Below are 20295 nucleotides of genomic sequence, written 5' to 3' on the forward strand. Positions count from 1 at the left end.
CCCAGGCTGTGCTGCCGACCCTGTTGGTGGGTGTCTGTGGGGCGCCCAGAAGGACTCCGTGGAGGGAGTGCCCCTTTGTTGGGCCTTGTGCCACCTGGAGCAGCCTCCACCCCCATTCCTTGTGCACCACTGCCCAGCAGGGTCTGTGCGGGGCAGGCAGGCAGCCCAAGAATGTGGTACAGGATGTGGGGCCCCTGCAAGACTCCCCGCCCTCCTGAGGGCCAGCCCAGGAGGATGGACACACTGCTCCCTCCCAAGGTCTGAGGGGCTCTTCTCTGACCTAGCTGCTTGCAGACGTCCCGTCATGGGGCTGGGTGCCCACATCTTGCAGGGGCTGGAGGGCAAGGCCTCAGCCACTACCTGGGGGAGCCTACCTGGCCCACCACCGTGGACTGAGGCCCAGCCACCTCTTGGGGTAGGCTGCTGCCCCCAGCGGGAATGCTGGGTGATGTCACCATTAGCTGCATGCAGGTACCCCCCTGCACGTACATTAACTTGACCTCTTGAGACAAGTCCCTGGCTGGGATTCATACGTCAAGGGCTCCCTGGGGCCTCCTTGGGGGGCTGATTTTGGAAACTAACCCCAGCCCTGCATTGGGGGTCACAGGGCCTCAGCGGGCCTGCCCTTCCACAGTCCAGGGGGGTGCTGGTGGGTTGGGAAAACTGGATGGCCCAAGGAACCAGCTCCTTTTTACTTCTCCCTGTGCTGCGAAGCCCTGGGAACATCCTGGCCGAGGCCTGGGTGTCACCCCTGCTAGCTGCGGTGTGAACTAGCTGCCTTCTGTGGCCTGGACTCCGCGTTCCTGGTGAGGCCCTGCATGGGGGTGGCGTTAGGGATGATCAGAACGGGCCCCGTTTCCTCTCTGGGTCCCTGGGCTAGGCCGCAGCATGGCCTGAACCCTGGATTCCAGGGCTGCAGCCCTGGGCGAGGGAGCGCGCTCTGGCCGTCCAGCAGGCGAGGCGCCAGCAGGGAAAGGGCGCCGGCCGCCTGGGCTCCGGGCCGAGGTACGTGCGGCCCGTCCAGGGGAGACTGGGATCTGCCCTCCGCTTCCGGGCAGAAATAACCAGCCAGGCCATCGACCATCGGCAGGAATAGGTAAGGCCGCCTCTCCCAGGAGGGCTGCCTCACGGCGGGCCCCGGCAGTTGGGAGGTCGGCACGCCCCGCTGCCCGGCTCCCGGGACCCACGAGGGCGTGGCCGGCCGCTCTAGGCCAGGACCGGAAGTGCCCGGGAACAGCGCCGCACGCGTCGATGCACTTCCGGTCCTCGCGGTTTCCGGCAAGCGGCGCTGCGGCCCCGGGAACGCGGCGCTGGCTGTTAGCCCTCGGGCATCCTGGGAGTCGTAGTTCGGCCTCCCAGCCTCCCTCCTGGCCTTAGTCAATTCCGGTCTCTTCGCGAGAGAGCGCCGTTTCCGGGAGGGAAGACAGCGAATGCGCAGAGGCCACACTCCCGATAGGCCTCGGGAGTAGCGGCCCAGTGACTTGTGGGAAATGTAGTTCTTCAGGCGCGGAAGCCGCGGCCCTCGGCCGGCAGAGGACTCAGTTTCCCAGAGGGCCGAGCGCGGTGCAAGATGGAGGCAGCCAGGCCGCGGTGAGCCGGTAGGTTTGTGGTGGGGAGGACGGCGCTGGTGGGCTGTCGGGCTTCGGGAGTCTGCTGTCCGCAGTCTGCTGCGCCGAGCAGGGAGGCCCTCGTGAGGCCCGGACCCTTGGCCCATCCACCCGAGTTGGCCCCAGAACTTAAGCCCCCGACACAGAGAACCTGTTGGGCCCGGGCCGAGGCCCTGGGCGCGTGGAGTGGAGAAAGTCAAGGGTTCGCCTCCCAGGGGAGCGAGACAACCGGCAAAGAAGCCAGTGTTCTCTGGGACCTGGCCTGCCCGGATTCCGGCCCTGAGAAAACCCCGCTTCCGAGCCCCCCAGGCCCTCAGACTGTACTCAGTTCTGCCCTGCGCTGAGCTTGGGAAGTTCTCAGAGAACTCAGAGATGCAGGCCCCGCATTCCCTGTCTTGGGGCGAGATCCCCGTTTCCCCGCGGCGTGTCCCACTCACCACGGGCGTTCCCGCGATTCCAGGGGACGGGGTTGCACATTTAGGAAGCCGGAGTCCGGTTTGAACTCCAGCTTTGCCTGCAACGTACTGTATGACGGGCAACTCCTTCCCCGCTCCGGTCCTGCCAGCTCTAAAACAGACACCATTGGCGTTTACTTCGTGTCCCCTTTCCTGGAGTTGTGCCTTCATTTTGGGAGTCACGCGAGGCCCAGAGGAATGGAGATCTTGCCTGTGTTTGACCTGGTGCCGGGCACTCAGAGACACTGCAGGTCTGCCTGGCCTGGTCCTCGGTGGGTGCACGAGCAAGGGGTCACCCTGGGCCAGGGAGGCTTGGTGGGAAGAGGGAGTTGGTGGACGGATGTCTGTGCGGAGGGTGAGACTGGGCTGTCCTCTGAGCCTGGAAACAAGCTTCAGGGTGCCTGGTGACACTGGAACACTAACCAGGTGCTGGCAGCACTTCTCTGCTCAGCTGGGAAAGTGAGGGGTGTGCGGAGGCGCATAGGACAAATGCCCCAGGAGCTGTGGGGCTGGCCTCTGCGGAGCAAGGCCACTCCGGCTTCCTGAGCGCTTGACCCGCAGATGCCAAGGATGTGTCTGCAGACTCGTCTGGAGCTCCAGGGCATCTCACGGCGGTCAGGAGCACACCTCCTCCCCACGGAGCAGGCAGGCGCCCCGGCCTTTGTGGAGTACCCGCTGCCTGCCACGCAGCGTGCCTGGCTGAGAGAAGGCGTGCAGAGCAGAGGTCGCTCTCGGCCCTGGGTTCAAGCCCCCGCCCCCCCTGCAGCAGGCCTCCTAGTGGCTTTAGTCAGACTGGCTGGAGAGGATTGAATGAGGTGACACGTCAGAAGGACCAGCTCCTGGGCCTGGCTGTGTCAGGGGCTCTGTAAACCCAGGCCCACTCCCGGGGTGGCGGCTCCACTCCTGCATGTCTGCCGTCTGGTCTGAGGGCTGCCTCTCCCTCCCTGCCCTCAGCCAGCCACTGAGCCACTGAGCAGAGCCGTGCCTGGCGGGGGCCGTTGCGACCAAGAACCTTCTCCAGCGCTCGGCCCACCTGCCGTCCAGCACAGGCACCCAGCAGCCAGGGAGGTAAGAGGAGGGCTTTCGGGGCGGGGGACCTGGCCGCTCCTCCTTGGACACAGCTCTTGCTGCTGACCCTTCCCCGGGGTGGTGGGTCTGCAGGAGGGACTTGTTCTGAGCTTGTGTTGTCTCCAGTGACCGACTCCCTGGGCTGCTTTGGTGCAGGTGCGGCGTGGCTGGGGGACGCATGGCTGAGGCAGGGGACGGCCAGCACTCCGTTGGCTCCGGGGGTGCCGCTCTGTCTCCCGACCCCGTCTGCCTCAGCGACTCGGAATCCGACCTCAGCCTGCTCGACGATGCTGAAGTGGAAGCTCTGTCTCCCGGGGGGCTGCCCGGGGAGGCCCCGGGGGATTCGGGCCCCGATGAGCCCCCCTCGCCCCCCAGGAGCTTCGCCACAGCGGCGGTGCAGCCCTTCCACCTGAGAGGCACGAGCCCCACCTTCTCCCAGCGCAGCCACGACATCTTCGGCGGCCTGGAGCGGGCAGCCAGGCGGGCTCCGCCCTCTGCGGCCCCAGCCGGCCCTGGCGACAGTGGGGGCTTCCGGCAGCCGCTGACACTCTCCAGCCGGCCTCCAGCCGGGGGCCCGAGCAGGGCCACTCAGAATCCCGCTCCCCTGAGGGTGCCCCCCGTTCCTGACTACGTGGCCCACCCCGAGCGCTGGACCAAGTACAGCCTGGAGGGTGTGGCTGAGGCCAGCAAACAGAGCAACCGGGCCGCCGCCCTGGCCTTCCTGGGCCCCCAGAGCCTGGCCGCCCCCAGCGGCTACGTGCCCTCCTTCAACCAGGACCCCTCTAGCTGTGGGGAGGGCCGGCTCATCTTCTCCAAACCGGTGCGAACCGGCGAGGCCCGGCTTGAGAAGAGGAGGGTCCCGAGGAAGGCAGGGGAGCCGGGTGGGAGCCCCCACGGGATCCCGGGGGCGGCGGGGGGCGAGGGCCCCGTGGAGCTGGCCCACCTGGCCAGGCCCGGGAGCCCGGAGGCCGAGGAGTGGAGCAGACCCCGGGGGCGCCTGCAGGAGGTGGGTGCACCTGAGGGGGAGGCCCTCGCGGGGTCTGGGGCCAGCGCCCTGCCAGGGGAGGCGGTGGGCTTCCACAGCAGCAGGAAGCGGAGCAGGGACCACTTCCGGAGCAAGGACAGCAGCCCCGAGGCCCCAGGCGCGGACGTCTGAGCGGGGAGACCGCCTGGCCGCCTGCCTGCCCTGGCCGAGCTGGAGGGACGGCCCCACTGTCCCCCCGGGGTGGCTTCAGGGACGGAGCAGGCCCGGGGCCCCACCCCCAGGGAAGGGAGCCAGCGGGCTGCCTGTCGGTGGCACCAGCGGCCAGGGCAGAGACCTTGCTGAGGGTGTGGGCCAGGGGTTGGCGGAAACCCTGACTCACCCCGTGCCCAGGGGCACAGTAAAGGCTCTGGGTGTTCCTCAGTCTCCGTGTCTCTTTGTCAGCCCCCATCCGCCCGGGACTGTGGCCAGGGCCCTGTCTTCTCTCCAGACACCCCATCACCCTGTTCCCACATTGGAGCCTCCCAGCTTAGCGTCAGGGGGCTCTGAAGCTTTCTAAATCAAGCCTGTGCTCCTCAGTGGCACGTCTTCCAGCCTAGCTGAGGTGACCCCCTCCTCAGCCCAGAGCAAGAGGTGGACACCCCAGACCCGTCCAGAGGCGGGCTCACGGCTGTTGGTGTGCAGCCCCTGCCTCCAGCATATGCCTGTAGACCCCAGGAAGCGGCCAGCTGAGCGGGCGCCGTCTCCAGCCCTGGCCAAGCTCACCCTTGACTCTGTCCTACCCAGGCTGTGTGACGACAACTGGTGTCCTGGGACAGTGTCGCCAGGACTGCGGAGCTGCTGTGCAGGGCGATGAGGAGGGTCCCCAGAGGGTGCTGGGGAGGTAGCCGGGAGTGGGCGTGGCTCTCCTGGGACCGCACTTGGGGTTGGCCAGCCCATCGTGCTGCTGAGCCCCGGGCCTGGCCCTGCCCCTGCTGCCCCTACCCCGGGCTCCAGGTCCCTAAGGGAAGGAGAGACCGGCCTGGCTGGCCACGCAGCTGGGGCAAGCTCAGGGGCCCAGACCCCATCCCTGCAGGGCAGGAAGTCCCTCTCCCCCCGCAGTGCTTTACTGACCGCCTGACACCTCCCAGACGCCCCCCAGGGTCCACTCTCATGTGGGGCTGCAGCCCAAGGTGTGGGTGTACTTCCCAGGCTCCATTTAAGATAAAGCAGCTTTGGGGGCGGGTCCTCCTGGGGAGGTGACCCGCAGCCGCTGCCCAGGCTGGACAGCCCGCCACTCACTGTGCGAGCTGTCGGGGACGTGCGGTGGCAGCCGATACACACAGTCTTGGGTTTTAAAGGACAGAAATTCCAAGTGCAAGCGTTTCAGAAAAAGACCAGCCTCTTGGTGGGCGACACAGGTTGGGCATGGACTCCAAGGCAGCTAGCTGCCCACCTAACGGGAGGTGCCCCGCACAGGGCACTCAACAAGTGTCTGCTCTCCTGGGCCTGGCTGGTTGGTTCTGCTCGGGGTCCTGAGGGCTCTGCCTGTCAGGGGGGACCCACGACACACCGCTGCACCCCGGGCCCAGGACGTCCAGGGAAGGTGCCGGGCAGGGCAAAGCCCCGAGCCACATCCTGCTGGGGGGCTCCACTGGAGGTGGGGGCAGGCAGAGGCTCGGGAGTCTGGGTGGCCACGCCCTCACACCCTCGCTGGGTCGGTGGGCTTCACCAGAGGGCCCCTACCCACCCTGAAGACTGTGGTCAGCCGAAGGCCATCAGAGATGTAGGCCGGGCCCCTCCCAGGACAGGTGGGAAGCGGAGGCCCAGGTCAGCGGGCTGGCGGTGGGTTGCTCCCGCCCACCCTGCCCCAAGCCCACCCAGGACGTGTGGGGACAGCCACACCTACTCCAGTAGCTGTTCCTGCGGGCCAGCGTGTCGGCCATGGAGGAGAGGAGCGCCGTGCAGTAGTCGACCTGCAGAAGGGAGGCGTGCTGGGAGCTCCCGGGCCACGCCGTGCCCGCCTCCCCTGCCCACCGGTGCCCGCACTGCTCTGTGACCCTCCTCTGGTGGCTGCCTCTCGGAGGAGGCGGGGGGGTGGGGGAGCAGGCCCTCTGGCACCGTGATGCGGGGAGTAGACGGTGAGGGGTCTTAAATGCAGGACCCCCCTGGGGAGAGTTGCAGGGTCTCCCCCTCAGGGAAGGGTGGGTACAAGTACGAAGCCCCAGGCCCTCCCTGCCCTGCCCCTGCCCTGCCCCTGCCCTGACTGCTGAGCCCCGCGGCCAGGCCCCTGCACCGGGAGAGAAGGGCGCCCTGGTGTGCCTGCCTGCCTGAGACTCCAGACGCTCGACCCGCTTCTGCTCTCTCAGGCCCCCGAGGTACTTGGCTACGAAGTCCACCCTGGGATAGGAGCAGGCAGGCAGCAGGCCCTGAGCGCGGGGCGGGGCGGGGCGGGCTCCCAGATTGGGAAACCTTCCCGTCCTCCCCCATCCTGTGGCCCAGGCCCTTCGGGTGGGTTTGGGGGGCACTGAGCCTCTGTGGGCGCCTGAGTTCAGGGTGCTCTGGCCCTTCGGGCCTGGGTGCAGAGCTCTGCTGCACCCTCCCTGCAGGCACGGGGCAGGGGCGGGGTTCTGTCCAGCAGTGGTGGGCGGGGCTGTCCCCACCCCTCACCCGCAGGCAGGACCAGGCACGTGGGTCTGAGAGAGAGCAGAGAACACCATGAGTGTTGGCCCCATCCCCCAAATGCAGGGCAGGCAAGGCCCCAGCAGAGCTCTGGCCAGGGTCGGGAGGGAGGCCGTGTGCTGGACCGGGCCACATCCCTGCCCCTCTCGGCCCGTTTCCCCAGCTCAGGCCCTGTGACGTGAGAGCCCACGCCAGCCTGTAAGGCACGCCCAGCAGTGATTCTAGTAAAGACCTCACAGCCCCCAGTCCCATGGCGTGAGATCCGACCCCTCGCCAGCTCCGCCGGCGCCTCTACTTACCGGCACCCTGCAGGGGAGGCGGCCAGCGCTCCAGGCTGGGCCCTTGCCCCTGTAAGCCGCCCTGTGGGCTCAGCACCCCAGGCCACCTGCCACGCCCACCCAGGTGGGTGGGGCGGGGCGGGGCCGGGTCAATGCACCTGTGGGCCGTCTTCTGCGGCAGCTCCTCCCCGCTGTCCTTCCTCCGCCTCTCCAGCTCGCTCAGGAAGTTCTCTTTCTGCGCCGCCTCCCAGGTGACCATCTTCTGGTCCAGGGGCTCCGGCAGGTCCCTCTCTGGGAAGGCCAGGCAGCCTCAGGGGCAGAGCCAGGCAGGAGGAGCCCTCCCTGTGGTGCGGCAGCCTGCAGTGTCACTGCAGACGGGGCCAGGGCGCGCTGCCCCTCCCCAGGCCCAGGGCCCCCCCCCCGCCCCCCACCTCGGTCCGGGCAGCTGAGTCCAGCCCAAGCCTCACCCAGGCGCGCCCCCTTCTGCTGGGCCTCCTTCCGGAAGAACCTCTTGAGCACCAGGTTCAGGTGGCTGAGGAGGATGAAGGGCGGGGCAGGGGCGGGGCGTTCGTGGTTCTCCACGATGAGGTGGTAGCGCTGGAACTTCCAGAAAGTGTCCGCGTTGCCCTGCACCACCTGGAACGTGTAGCTGCGGACGCATGTGGGCGGCGGTGGGCACATGGCCCGGCTCCCTGCGCTGTTCCTGGAGTCCCAAGGGCTCCCCCCGCCTCGCCGTCCCCTCCTCCTGTGACTTCTCTCCACTCCTCTGGGGTCTTCCACTGTCCCATCTGCTGCAGCCTTCGCAGACCCGGGCCCTACTCCCTGGGGGGCGGCGGCCTGGGAAAGCATCGCCACTCCACCCACACGCACGCACCTGCCCTGCCCTGCACCACCTCCTAGGTGCCCTGACCTCCAGGCCCAACCCGAAGGGGAGCCACAGTTTTGGGTGACACCCCATTTCCAGGCCCCTCTTGAGGGCAGAGGTGAATGCAGCTTGAAGTCCGGAGGGCCAGGCAGGTCTGGGCCAGAGATGCTGGAACTAAGGGCCCCCCGACGTGGACGGAGCAAGGAGGCAGGGCGGGCACCTGAGCATGGCGATGAGGGAGTTCATTAGCAGCACGTTGGTGACCAGCAGGAAGGTGACCAGCCAGCTGGCGTCGAGGTTGGGGCAGGAGGGCGAGTCCTCCAGCAGCGGGGGGTGCACGGAGCAGTTCACGGAGGCTTCTGAAAGGGGAGTGGGCTCAGTGCAGCCGGTGCGGGGCTGAGCTGCAAATGCCCTTGGGTATCGAGAGCTCTGTCCCGCAGTCGAGGCCACCCTGGGACAGAGGGCCCTGGTTAGGCGGCCAACTCTTGTGGTTTCCTGGGGGTCACCTGGGCTTCGGCGCTGAGTTCCTGTCGTGGGACCCTCCAGTCCTGGGTGCCTGGCCTAGCGGTGCTAGCCCCACTTCCGCACTGCTGCTGGACCGAGCTCACAGCCAGACCGCAGGCTTTGGAGGCAGCGCCGAGGCCGTGTGGAGGACCCCGGTTTCTGCTGGTTGCTTCATGGGTCACCCCCAAGCACCACCACCACCGCCAAAGGCTCTGCTCAGAGCCAGTGTGGGGAGAGCTGGCCTCGGCAAGGGGAGGTGGAGTCTCTCCTGCAGGACTTCTCAGGGCCTTTATGGCCCTACTGCCTATCACAGGACTCTGAGCTGGGGGGCAGATCTGCACCATTTCCAAAGCCTATGGAGGCAGAACACCCTTGACACGGATCACTGTGGGCATGGAGACAAGCCAGCCTGAAAAGTGCCCTCTGGGTGGGGCAGCCCCTCCCCTGCCTGCCTCTACCCCTGCAGGGCCAGCCTGGACCCCCACCCCATCCCAGGAGATGGGAGGAAGGTGCGGAGGAAGCGGGGAGAGTGCGCCTGCCCATCAAGAGGGCTTGTGACTCCAGGTGGCGACCTCCACAGGCCGTGCGCATGCGTGCGTGTGCGTGCGTGCATGTGCGTGGACGCGGACACACGCCTGCACGTAGGCCTGTGTTTCTGTGACTGCCCCTCCCAGTCTTCATGCTGTGACTGAGTCCGGGGGGCACTGGGGGCCTCTGGCTCTGTGTGTGCCTGTGTCCCTGCCTCCCTGCTTGCGTGTCAGGCTGGCAGGGCCTGTTTCCGTGTCCGCGTGTCTCCCTCACGGGGGTGAGTCCCTCCTGAGTGAGTTACTGTGATGGGGGTTGGTGCGTCCCCACGTGAGTTCCCTCCCCGCCCACAGATCTGCCCGGCGCTGATGGGTGACCCTCCTCCCTCCCTCCCTCCGGCACCCCGAGAGGTGGGCCAGGGCCAGGCCTGGAAAGCGTGTCTGTGAAGCTGTAAACCTGTCTGATGGAAGCGGCTCCGTGGTCACGAGACCCCTGCGTCTCCCCCATGACTCTCAAAGGCACCACCAGGCTAGGCTGGGAAATGAGTTGTCCTTGTCTCTGACCTCCTAGAGCCCAGAGACGGAGCTCTGCCCTGGACGCTCAGCCCCCAGCTCCCGCGGGTGCATGTGGGGCAGGGAGGGCAGGGTGGCCACCGGGGAGCCCCGCGGGCTGCCTTCCCTCTCGGCCATAAGTGAGGGAATTACTCTTGGCTGTACCACCGTGGGCTCACAGGGAGGGGCCAGGGGTTGGGGGGGGCGGGTGAAGAGAGATAGGGAGGGAGACAGGGACCTGCGGGACCCTCCGTGCCGGCCCAGGCCCGGCCCTGGTCACGGACTTTCCACCGTGGAACTCGGCCTGGCAGCCACAGCAGCACTTCAGGCTGGACCCCCAGGAGTCTACCCTTCCTCCGTCCTGCCCAGGTGGCCCCAGGCTCCTGGGGACCCCGAACCATGACAGAGTTCCCTTGAACCAGTGTGTGGCCGTGGGGGCAGGAGTGACCCCCCCACCCCTGCCTGGTCCTGGGGGCGCCCACCTCACTCCCCTCCTTCCGAGGGGCCCCGTGGGACTGGGGCAGTTGGGGGTCATGGTAGCATCCGCCAGCAGGGGCCATATGGTGCGGGCGGGGAGGGCTGGAGGGCGGGCAGGGCCTCGTTAAACTAATGGCCTGGAAACTGGTGCCCACGGATGAGCAAACACTGGCCCCAGTGCCGGGGGCTGGGGGCCTAAGAAAACAGTGGAGGAAATGAGCCTGCAGAGCACCCTAATTAGGAGGCAAGTCCCATGACGGCCCAGCCCCCCCGCCGCCCCATCCCGGAGGCCTGTTTGCTTCGGTCACGTCCTCATCCCATCGACAAATATTTACCAGGTCGCGGGGCGCTGACCTCGCGTCATCAGCTGCAGTGGCCGCGGTCAGGCCTCAGGGACAGTGTGCCCGTGATCGCCCGGTGGGCCCCAGGTGGCCTCAGTCTGACACCAGCCTGAGCGAATGATCCCTCCGCCCCCCTCCTCGCGCCAGGAGTGCCCGGCAGGGCGGGTGCCCTGGGCCCCCACACTGGGCCCTGGCTGCTGGCCCACCTTGCTTGAGGGGCTGGTCCCCCCTCCCCCTCCCCCTCCCCGAGTCCCAGCCATCCCAGAGCCTGTACAGGCATCCCCGCCGCCAGCCCAGGTCTCCCTGAGCCCCCATGGCTGAGCCACTCTGCCCCCCACACTGTGCTGACTTGTGGGAAGTTCTCAGAGCCTCCACCAGCCCCAGCGCCCCCAACCCCCCGTACAGGGGCCGCCCTGGAGACACCCCTCAGACAGACCACACACACCCGGCCGGAGATCAGGCACACACACTGGGTGGGTCCCCAGAAGCACAGATGCCATCAGGAGCGGCTTCCTAGCTAAGGGCCTTTCCAGCAGGTGGGCCTGAGGCTGGGTGCGGGGCCGGGTGGATGGGGGCTGACAGGAGACCTGATGCCCACTGGGGACATGCCGGGGGGACGGGGCAGCTGGAGGGCCCAGACCCCAGGTGACCTGTAGTGCCTACCCATCCCCCCTCCCGGCAAGCCTCCCGCCACCCCACCCAGCCTGCTCTCTCTCCCTGCAGCCCCGTCTCCATCTCCAGCCCGAGGCCCGACTTTGGGGCCTCCGCAGCTGACACACATCAGCCCAGAGCTGTCCCCTGCTGGACGTGGCCCTGTGTGGGTGGGCAGGGCCTGGGGGGCCAGCCTCGGGGACCCCCCGCTCTCAGCCACTCCAGGCCGGGGTCTCCTGTGACCCTCAAACACCCCTCTCAAGGGCCACCTGTCCAGGGTCTTACAAAAGGAACGTTCATAACTGGACTCGGTTCAGCTGCACCTTGGGGTGGGGGTCCCACGTAGAGTGGGCACAGAGGACCCCCCACGCCCACCCCCAGGCTGTGTGCTGACCGTCGATCTCGTCCAGTGGGATCTGCCCGAAGATCTGTAGGTACGGCCGGTAGAGCACACGGCGGAAGATGCACTCCAGGCGCCCGTCATGGGGGTGCAGCAGCGCCTGGCTGGTCACGCCGTAGGCCACAAGCCACATGCTCAGGAGGAAGAGGAGGAAGAAGACGTCCTTCATCTCCACGGCGGGTAGGCGAGTGGGGAGAGAAGCATCCGCCCTCCCGGGGGCGGGGGCTCACCATCCACTCCACGATGATGATCTTGGGGCCCGGCTGCTTGTGGAGGGCAAAGACGTGGATGAGCCGGGGCATGAACACCATGAAGTCGATGGCAAGGATCGTGCGGCCGGCCTCAAACACTGAGGGCAGCATCCTGGCAGGCGGGGGGAAGGCAGGCTGGACGGCTGCTGGTGCCCATAGAGGGCAGGGGCTTCCCCCAGGACACACAGCACGGGACGTACAAACACAGGGTTTCCGGGGCCTGAGCAGACCCATCCTGAAGCAGCCCGGCCCACCAGCCCACCAGGGCTGCCCCTGCCAGGCCTCTGGGACCCACAGACCTGCAGGTGACACCGACGACGAACGGGAACATGGCCACCATGCCACACTTGTTCCAGTTGTTCTCCACGTAGAGTGCACTTCTTCCCCAGGTGCGTGTCCTCATCTGTGAAGAAGCCCTGGCAGAGAGCAGACGGCCCGGTGACGGCTACCTGGGCCCCCACCTAGCTGGAGACAGCCCCGCCATGGCCAGGCTGTGACCGTCAGGGATCGGGGCTCGGTGGGCTGGGCCCACTGCTGACCTGCCGGATCTCCTCCAGCACCAGCGTGAAGACCCAGAAGTAGGGGGTGACCTCAGCCCCCGACAGCCCCTGGGGAGGGGACCTGGAGTCCACCAGCAGGACGTGGGTGAACAGGAAGAGGAATGCAAAGTACGTGACCACGTTCCCCAGGACCACGGTCACGGGTGCCCCCCAGAACTTCCGCCAGCGCGTGAACGAGGAGGCGGCTCGGGGCCTCGGCCGCGCTGAGTTCCTGGCGCCTTGGCCAGCTGCTCCGCCCGGCACCACGAAGGAGGCCACGGCCAGTGATGAGACGGGTGGCCAGAGCCCCGAGCTTGCCGCTGCCCACCGGCACCCAGCCTCCCTGCCACTGCCCACCCTCCGCAGGGCCCTCACCGACTGCCCGGGCCACAGAGCAGCCTCTTCTCCGTGTCCAGACTGCCCAGCCCCTGCAGGTCCTCTGGGCCCGTCCTTAGAGGGGCCTCCTCACTGGGAGCACAGGGGGCCCTCAGGGACGTGGGAAGGGCACCCAGAGGCCCTCCACTTGGTCTCAGGCACCAGCCAGCAGAGGAAGTGCTGGACACACTGCGAAGGGACACGGGTAGGGGGCGTGCATAGGGGGGCCCACACGGATGCTGGATGCGGCGTGGGCCGGCGCCGGGGACGTGCCGCCACCAGCCCCAGTGAAGCCCAAGGCCCCCCAGCCGCTTTGTCCTGACAGACCTGAAGGTGATGAGGTTGGTATACACGAGGCCCGGGAAGAGGAAGGCACCCAGCAGCCTCAGGATGGGCGTGCCCGCGGCCACGTCCCCCCACCAGATCTCGGTCAGGAAGGCCTGAAATAAAGGCACGGTTGCCCCCCCCCGCCCCCGCCTCCACACCTCTGCCCTGCTGTGCCCGCAGCAGGCCTGCCCTTCCAGGTTCAGCGGGAGCATCGCCCCTCCCAGCCCTGGCTCCTGGAGTTCCTGGAGCCTCTGCCCTGCTGGGGAAGGAAAACCCTTCGACGGGGCAGGCCCGGCTCGGGGGTCCAGGAGGGCTGAGCTGAGGAAGCGGGGTTTCTTCCGAGACTGGAGGTGGAGAAAGGGCTGGACGTGGGGGGAGTGGCCAGCTGAGGGAGCCCCCCACCCCCATGGCCAGGACACAGGCTGGGGGAGGCACGTGAGAGGGGTCGGCTGGGGCACGTCCTGTCTGCCCAGCCCCTCGCCCCACAGCCCTCCCCGGGGCTCACCTGCACCCCGTCGTGGGCAAAGAAGGCCTCGGTGTCGGCCTCGGTGGCCACAGGTGCAGACACGTGGCCCTGCTGCATGAGCGGTTCCGGCACACCAGCTGTTACGGTAGCACTAGGAGAAGAGGTCTGCCGAGGGTGCGGCCGCTGCCACGATGCCCAGGCCTGGCCCGCCTGCCCTCCTCCTCCGGCCGGCCCTCTGCCCTGTGCCTGCCTCCCAGGGGGCTGGTGAGGCCAGGGAGAGGCCGGCCACACAGAGGCTGTCGGGATCCTGGGGGCCTCCCTCTCCCCGAGTGTCCCCGCCCGCCCGGCCACAGGCCCAGCTGGCCCGAGCCTTGGAGCTGCGTCCTCGTCAGCTGTGTACCCGTCTGCCCCCATTAGGATTTTGGGGGGAGCCCAGTAGCCCCGAGGCGCACAGGGTCCCTGCAGCCCCCACTGCTCGGCTGCCTACCCAGGGCCAGCTGCTCGTGCTTGGCCTCACGCAGGGTGCGGCCCCCCTCGGCCCCCCGGCTCCAGGTGGGACATCTCTTTGAGGATCTTGCAGGCGGCCAGAGCGGCTGCCACGCCCTCCTGGCCCTGGGAGGCCAGGTCTGAGGATGCGGCTGCCTCCCCCACCTCCCCAGGGACCCGGCCCCTCCCCGGAGTCCTCACCATGGCCCAGAAGTAGGTAGCCATCTCGTGGCGGTTCTGCAGCGCCGCCCACAGGAACAGGTCCCTCCAGGGGTTCTCGCTCCTCTGGTTCAGGTCCAGCAGCCCCTTCTGGCCCGTGGGCTGCCGGACCGGGCCCTGCTCCTGGAGGACGGGGGTGTCAGCCCGCAGCCGCGGCCCCGCCGGCGCCCCCCTCCTGCCGCCCGCTCACAGCTCACTGCCTGGTAGAGCCCACGGCAGGCGTCGTGCATGAAGTCCCTGAACACCCGCGACACCTCGTGCAGGGAGAAGGCGGGCAGCTCCCGGGCCTGCTGGGCGCCCAGCCCGGCCCACGTCAGCCGGCCTTCCTCGTGCGTGCGCTGCAGCAGGTGGAAGAGCAGGCTCTTGGGGGGTACCGAGCGGTAGAGCTGCTGCAGCCGCCCGTACGTCAGAAGTCCGCCACGTTGGCGCCACTGTCCACGAAGAGGCGCGTGAACTCAGGCTTGCTGCTCACCGGCGCGTCCATCATCACCTCCTCCAGGTCGTGGGACTGGGCGGAGAGTGAGAGGGAGCCGGTGGGTTGGGCGTGGGGACCTTCGGCAAGGCCCCCGCCTGTCCTGCTGCGCCGGGTGGCCCACACCCGCCGCAGTTCAGCCCATCCTGCCTTGGGGTGCAGACGAGTGAGGCAGCAGCAGGAGGTGCCCCGGTCGCCCCCGGCCCGCGCAGCCACAGCTGGGCCAGGATGGACCCGGACACCACCTGCCCTAGCCCTCCACGCGTCCCCGCCCGGATCTGGCCACAGTCGGGCAGCACCTTCCACTGCACGTCCCTGTTGAGATCTCGCTCCTGGCGATGTCCACGCGGTCCCAGGCCACGGGCAGCTTCAGCTCATCCGGGCAGTCCTGCGCCTCCTGGCTACGGCTCTTGTGGGCTGCGGGCGGAGGAGGGGAGGGGGGGAGGGCGAACCTAGGCGCCGGCAGAGCCGCTGGGCACAGGGTCCCTCAAGGTGACTCTCCTAGACGCACAGCCACGGGAATGGCGCTCTGGTTCGCTCCACACCCTCTAGATTCACAAGACATCCCAAGACTCCCAGGAGCCAATGCTGGGAGCGCCAGGACCCCAAGGGGACCCCAAGGGTGAATGGAAGAGCAGGGGGCCGGTGGCCTGTCTGGAGGAGACTCCCCTCCCTCAACGGTGTCCCGGCCCCCTGCCCTGCACAGCCCCTCCCTGCCTAGGCCGGTGTCCCCCACCAGCGGTCAGCCCCTCCACAGGTGTTTATGTCCAAGAAGAAGCATGTCAGGTTACAGCCAGAAAGTGGAGACAACCCGAGTGTCCATCAACAGAGGGACAGAGAAACAAAATGTGGAATATTACTCCACCCGAAAAAGGAGTGAAGGCCGACACAGGCTACAACGTGGACAGCCCCCAAAACGTCGTGCTCAGCGAAGGAAAGACGCCAGTGGCCACACAGTGTGTGATCCCATTCGCAGGAAATGCCACAAGTGGGCAAATCCTTAGACACGGCAGATGCGGGGTTGCGGGGGGCTGGGGGAAATCGGGGTGACTAGCAGGGCTCTTCTGGGTGGTGGAAACGTTCTGGAATCAGTAGTAACGGTGCACAACCTTATGAAAACGCTACAGCTCCCTGAATTAATTGAACACTTTAGTTTTTTAAATTGTGATAAAATATAGTAACATAAAACTTGCCAAAGGCAGGACTTTCTACAGATTTGCATGGAGGCCTTGCACGGAGGCCTTGCACGGAGGCCTCGGTAGGCTCTGTATTCCTCCAGTTCTGTTACGCGTGCTGCCCCCGCCAAAGCGAGCAGTGACCGGTACACACGCCCACACACTAGCACGCTCGCCCACACGCTCACACACACAGCAGAGTGCAGCCGTGCCAGGGGTCCCTCCCGGCCACTGACAGCCCCCAGGCGGCGGCCTTGCCCCTGGAGGCCGAGACCCAGGACGGGGCAGGGCTGGGAGCTGGTCAGCCATCTGCCTCTGCCCGGTGCCCTCCGCAGGCCTCCCAGCGGGCGCGGCCAGGCCTCACCTTTCACCAGTGCCTCGAGGATGGACAAAGGCCCCGAGTTGGCGCCTCAGGCCGGGCACGTGGTATATGACCCCATGTCCCCCCCGTGAGAATGCCAGCCCTCTGCCCGCTGGGCCCAGGGCAGCCCCACCCACAGACCGAGGCTCCGCCCCCAGGCGTGAGGGCCTGAAGCAGGGGTGAGCACGGGAAGGTGGGGTAGCTTTGCAGCCAGAGGGGCCGGGCGTGGGCACTGCAGGGGGCGGGGTCTGGGGTAGGGACCAGCGCTTGGCCCTCCTGACTGCGGTCCTGGCCGGTGTATGCCAGTTCTGTCCAGTGCACGACGTCCTCCCAGGAGAAGTTCTCACTGGGAAACTTCTCTCTCAACTGCTTCTCGGCCACCTGGGGCAGCAGGAGGTGGGGCTGGTTTGTCAGGGCAGCGAGCATGTCGGCGATGCCCCCCGAGCCCGCCAGGATCAGCCCTGGGCCGGCGTGCTCCACGGCCCTGGGAGTCCTGTGGGGCGGGCAGGGAGGGCCAGCAGGCCGAGTCATCTCCAGGTCCATCCCTGCCCTGGCGGGGCCCCGCAGGAGGCCCCCACCTGCTGCCGCTGCCCACCTCCAGGGTGCTGGGGTCACCGTTGACCAGCAGAGAGAGGACGGGGATCTCGATGCTGCTGGAGCAGACGCAGCACGAGGGCCACCCAGGTGCCCGGGCGAGCGGAGGGCCTGGGACCCTCCCCGTGGGGTGACCACCACGGCCTCAGACCATCGACTTGCCACGTCTTCTGGGCAAACTCCAGCCAAGAGGCTTTTTCTAGAGAAGTGTGGGCTCCAGGCTGCCCCGTCACCCGGGGACAGGATGCCAGCCCCGCACCTCACTATGCGACGTGGCCGCTTCGTGGCTATTTAAACCTCAAGTTGAATATTCAGTCCCTGGCTGCGCCAGCCTCATTCCGAGGGCCTGGCATCTCCCCGCATCAGGGCAGAAAGCTCTATCGACCACCAGGTCATCCGAGGCCCACGGAGCACGTCGAAGAGGTAAAGGAGGGGCGCTGGTCAGATTTTTCCCCAAACAAACCAGAAATGAGGCTTCTGAAGGTGAAACCTCAGAGAAGCCTGGACCTGCTGGGTAGGCTGTGTGGGAGGAGCCCGGCAAGCTGCTGGGAGGACTCCAGGCAGGCGGGATCGTCCCCCCCGCCCCACCCCCAGCAGGGGCCCCTCTAACTCCTAAGGCGCCTCCTGAATGAATGTGGGGGATGCTTGGGTCGCGTGGGCCGCCAGGCGTCGGGAGCACAGGGCTCAGCGCTGCACCCACGTGGTGATGGTTTAAACACGGCTTCGGTTGTGTTTTCATTACAGGGTGCTCAGTTGACAGACGCGTCACGTTGCTTACACGTATTGGAGGCAATTATACGTATCTTGTTTATAAACAGTCGTGCACTAGTGTTAGCAACAACTTTCGAACCCGCCACTGGCCGCAGCGGTGCCCAGGCCTCGGACAACACTGCCCCCTGGTGGCACCTTACGTCGGGCCAGTGGAGGGAAATAGGCTTCTTGAAACTCGGAAATCTCTTTTTCTTTCCAAAGCTCAGAGCCCACCCACAACCAGAGCCTCTAGCCAGGGGACCCCCACTGGAAATCGACCTACAGCCACTCCCCACAGCTGTGTCCCCTGCCGCCGTGGCTGGCAGCCCTGCCTTCAGCCGGGAATGCCCTTCCCTGCCCGTCCTGGTGGTCCTTCCAGCCCCGTCCACACGCTGTGACCACCCCCATCCCGTGTTCCCTGGCAGCCTCCCTGGGCACCCAGGCAGCCGGTCCTTTGCTCCGAGATGTGCTTCTCCAACCTCAGCCGCAGCTCTGCGGGCTCGCTGACCTTCCCAGGGGTGCCCGGGTCCACCAGGATGAAGTGGGAGTGGTTGTTTTCCGGGGGCAGAGGGGGCCCTGGTTGCCACCATCGTCCATGAGGTAGTGGACAGGGCTGTCCTCCTGGGTCCCCCATGCACGTCAATGAGGCCTGGGCAAGGCTTCTGTCCAGGGCCCCCGCCCTCCAGATGGAGGGAGGGCTTGCTGCTGTTTCGGGGGGGCCCAGAGGCAGGCACAGGGAGGGGACTGTCTAGACAGAGCCCAGCGCTGGGGGGAGCTTCTCTCACAGGGCCGCCTGGGCCTCACTGGACCTGCCTCAGACCCCTCCCCATGCCGTTCCCTGGGCGATGCTGCCACCTGCTGGCCACATGCTGGGCACGCGGCTCCCAGCTCCCCCTCTGGCCCCTCCCCTTCACCCCCCTCCCCCTTCCTGCCTTCCCCCCGTCTGCCCTCCCCCTCCCCTGGCTCTGAGTCATTTCACTGCCTCAGTCCTTCAGAGCAGCCTCGCTCCCCCCACCACGCCCAGGCCCGTGAGCCCCCGAGGTCAGGGGCTGGTCTGTCCACTGCTGGCCTGTCCACTGTGGAGAGACTCAGTCACAGGTGGAGGGCTGTGGTCAGCTGCGAGGCTGCCTTGGTGGCCTCCATAAGGCATGCCCTCCTGCCCTGGGGGGTGGCCGATATTCGGGGGCCTCCCAGGCCCACCGTGTCCCAAGGCCACAGTGCCCCGAGCCCGACACTCACCTGGGCATTGTCCAGAAGCTGATGGTGCAGCACGCGGCCCAATGAGGCAATGCCGATGGCCACCACGTGGGCCTTGGTGGACGTGCTGGCCAGTGAGTGGTCACACACAGCCTGTCCGACGTACCGGGCAAGGCCCACATGGAGTGCACTGGTCAGGATCCAGGCACCTGCAGACCCGGGAGTCACTGCGCCCAGCGGCCCCAGGGCCCCCTCCTGCCTTTGGGGCATCTGCTGGGAGCTGGCCCCCCCAGACGCCATCTGGACAGAACAGGCCACGACTCTGTCCCGTGGCCTGTGCTGGGCCAGAACCCAGGAAGGTCTTTCCAGATTACAAAGCCCTCAGCCCAGTGGGTGCACAGACTGGGCTTTTTGTCTTTTCTACAATCAATCATTTCTGGGGTGAAGGAGACCAGAGACCCCACGTCCTTGACTGGGTTTTCTGAAGGCCCAGCCGGCCTGAAAATAAAGCCCAGAAGTTTGATTCTGACCCCAGCGACTGGCCAGATTCCTCGGGCCAGATTCCTCCCCCGAGGGAAGCAGAGGGGGCCAAGGGGGCCCACCCACGGGCAGCGGGGTGTGGAAGCTGGCGCTGCCCCCGGGTGTCTCGCTGAGGCCTGTGGGCCCCACGGGGTGGCCGGACCCTCCTGGGGAAGAGGCTCCTCTGCTGCGTCCCCGGGGCTGCTCCCACTGCCACCGTGGCACTGTCAGGGAAGGGTGACCGTGGGGTTAGCGGGCTGCGGGGCTGAGGCCCTGGCCCAGGGCCTCACGTGTGCTCTGAGCCGCCTTCACCAGCCCCTTTCGCAGGACGTCCCTCAGCCATGGCTTCAGGGCAAAGGGCCGCTCCTCGCCCACCAGTGACATGAGTGTGTTGGGCATGGGGGTACTGAGTATGGGGGTGCTGGGCACGGGGGTACTGAGTATGGGGGTGCTGAGTATGGGGCTGCTGGGTAAGGGGGCCCTGGGCACAGGGGAGGGCTGGGCTCCACAGGGTGGGGGGGGGCAGGGTCGCAGCCAGAGGCCAGGGGGCTCCCGCAGGCCCCGTCTTGACTGCTGTGTGACCTGGGCGTCCCCATCCCCCCGGGAGAGGCTGAGGCCGGAGAGAGGAGGGTTCTGGACACGCTGTGCCTGGGCATAGGAGGCAGGAGCCGGAGGGCGCTGCCAGCTCCGCAGCTGTCTCTGCCTGGGGCTCTGAACAGCCCCCGGGCACCTGCCACCCCCGCTGTGGGAGAGCGGGCGCCGGGGCTCAGTGTTGCGGGGAGGACGTGGGGTGCGGGCAGCCTCTCACCTGGCCTCGCTTCTTCCCAGACCCTCCGAATTCGATCTCACCCTGGCACAGGCCCGGCCCCTGTTGGTCGCCAGCACACTTGTGGCTGCCAGGACGGGAGCCCCCGGCACCCTGCATGGGCCCTGTCTGCAGGGACAGAGCCCACTCCTGAGGGCACGAGAGGCAAACGCTGCCCCTCTTCCTGCCAGAGGCCGGGGCCGCCTTCGCCAGGGGAGCCCCTCTCCCCAGACGCCGCTCTGGCAGAAATGGGGGGACACCAAGAGGGTGTCTGCCCCGTTGCCCTTCCCACCGGCCGGCCCTCCTGAAGCCCCACCGTGTGGGCTCCATCTCCCCCTTCCCCAGCCCCGCCTCCTGGCCCAACACCCACCCCCAGTATGCTCCCACTTGCCCC

The 20295-nt window shown here is 67.3% G+C and overlaps 2 protein-coding genes across 6 annotated transcripts; one reads left to right on the forward strand and one right to left on the reverse strand.

Moving 5' to 3' along the window:
• The first annotated feature begins 52 nt into the window (after window positions 1-52).
• TSSC4 (tumor suppressing subtransferable candidate 4) lies at window positions 53-4531 on the forward strand. Of its 5 annotated transcripts, none has more exons than XM_060302769.1 (4): window positions 53-1598; window positions 2173-2334; window positions 2624-3130; window positions 3287-4531. In XM_060302769.1, the coding sequence occupies exon 4, from the start codon at window positions 3309-3311 to the stop codon at window positions 4284-4286; it is 978 nt and encodes a 325-aa protein (XP_060158752.1). In that variant the 5' UTR covers window positions 53-1598; window positions 2173-2334; window positions 2624-3130; window positions 3287-3308; the 3' UTR covers window positions 4287-4531. The 5 variants fall into 5 exon arrangements, with proteins under 5 accessions (XP_060158752.1, XP_030689002.2, XP_060158753.1 ...); XM_030833142.2 differs by having other exon boundaries at window positions 3017-3130; XM_060302770.1 differs by having other exon boundaries at window positions 2173-2313.
• Window positions 4532-5642: 1111 nt separating this feature from the next.
• Window positions 5643-20021, reverse strand: TRPM5 (transient receptor potential cation channel subfamily M member 5). The gene is given in 31 exon segments (XM_060303879.1): window positions 5643-5745; window positions 5997-6067; window positions 6422-6491; window positions 7210-7342; window positions 7519-7700; window positions 8137-8275; window positions 11360-11534; window positions 11596-11728; window positions 11916-11993; window positions 11995-12032; window positions 12156-12406; window positions 12484-12623; window positions 12858-12970; window positions 13363-13410; window positions 13413-13462; window positions 13465-13488; window positions 13811-13868; window positions 13870-13935; window positions 14011-14151; window positions 14226-14437; window positions 14440-14536; window positions 14800-14822; window positions 14825-14917; window positions 16040-16084; window positions 16309-16529; window positions 16615-16741; window positions 17819-17941; window positions 17944-18001; window positions 18620-18786; window positions 19387-19744; window positions 19905-20021. Coding segments are annotated over 31 exon segments (3654 nt in total).
• Between the last annotated feature and the right edge of the window lie 274 nt (window positions 20022-20295).

This window comes from Globicephala melas, chromosome 8, assembly GCF_963455315.2.
Source record: "Globicephala melas chromosome 8, mGloMel1.2, whole genome shotgun sequence".
Taxonomy (NCBI): Eukaryota; Metazoa; Chordata; class Mammalia; order Artiodactyla; family Delphinidae; genus Globicephala; species Globicephala melas.

Bases quoted from the DNA above. Each gene is read 5' to 3' on its own strand.
- TSSC4 (XM_060302769.1), top strand. From the start codon at position 3,309: ATGGCTGAGGCAGGGGACGGCCAGCACTCCGTTGGCTCCGGGGGTGCC.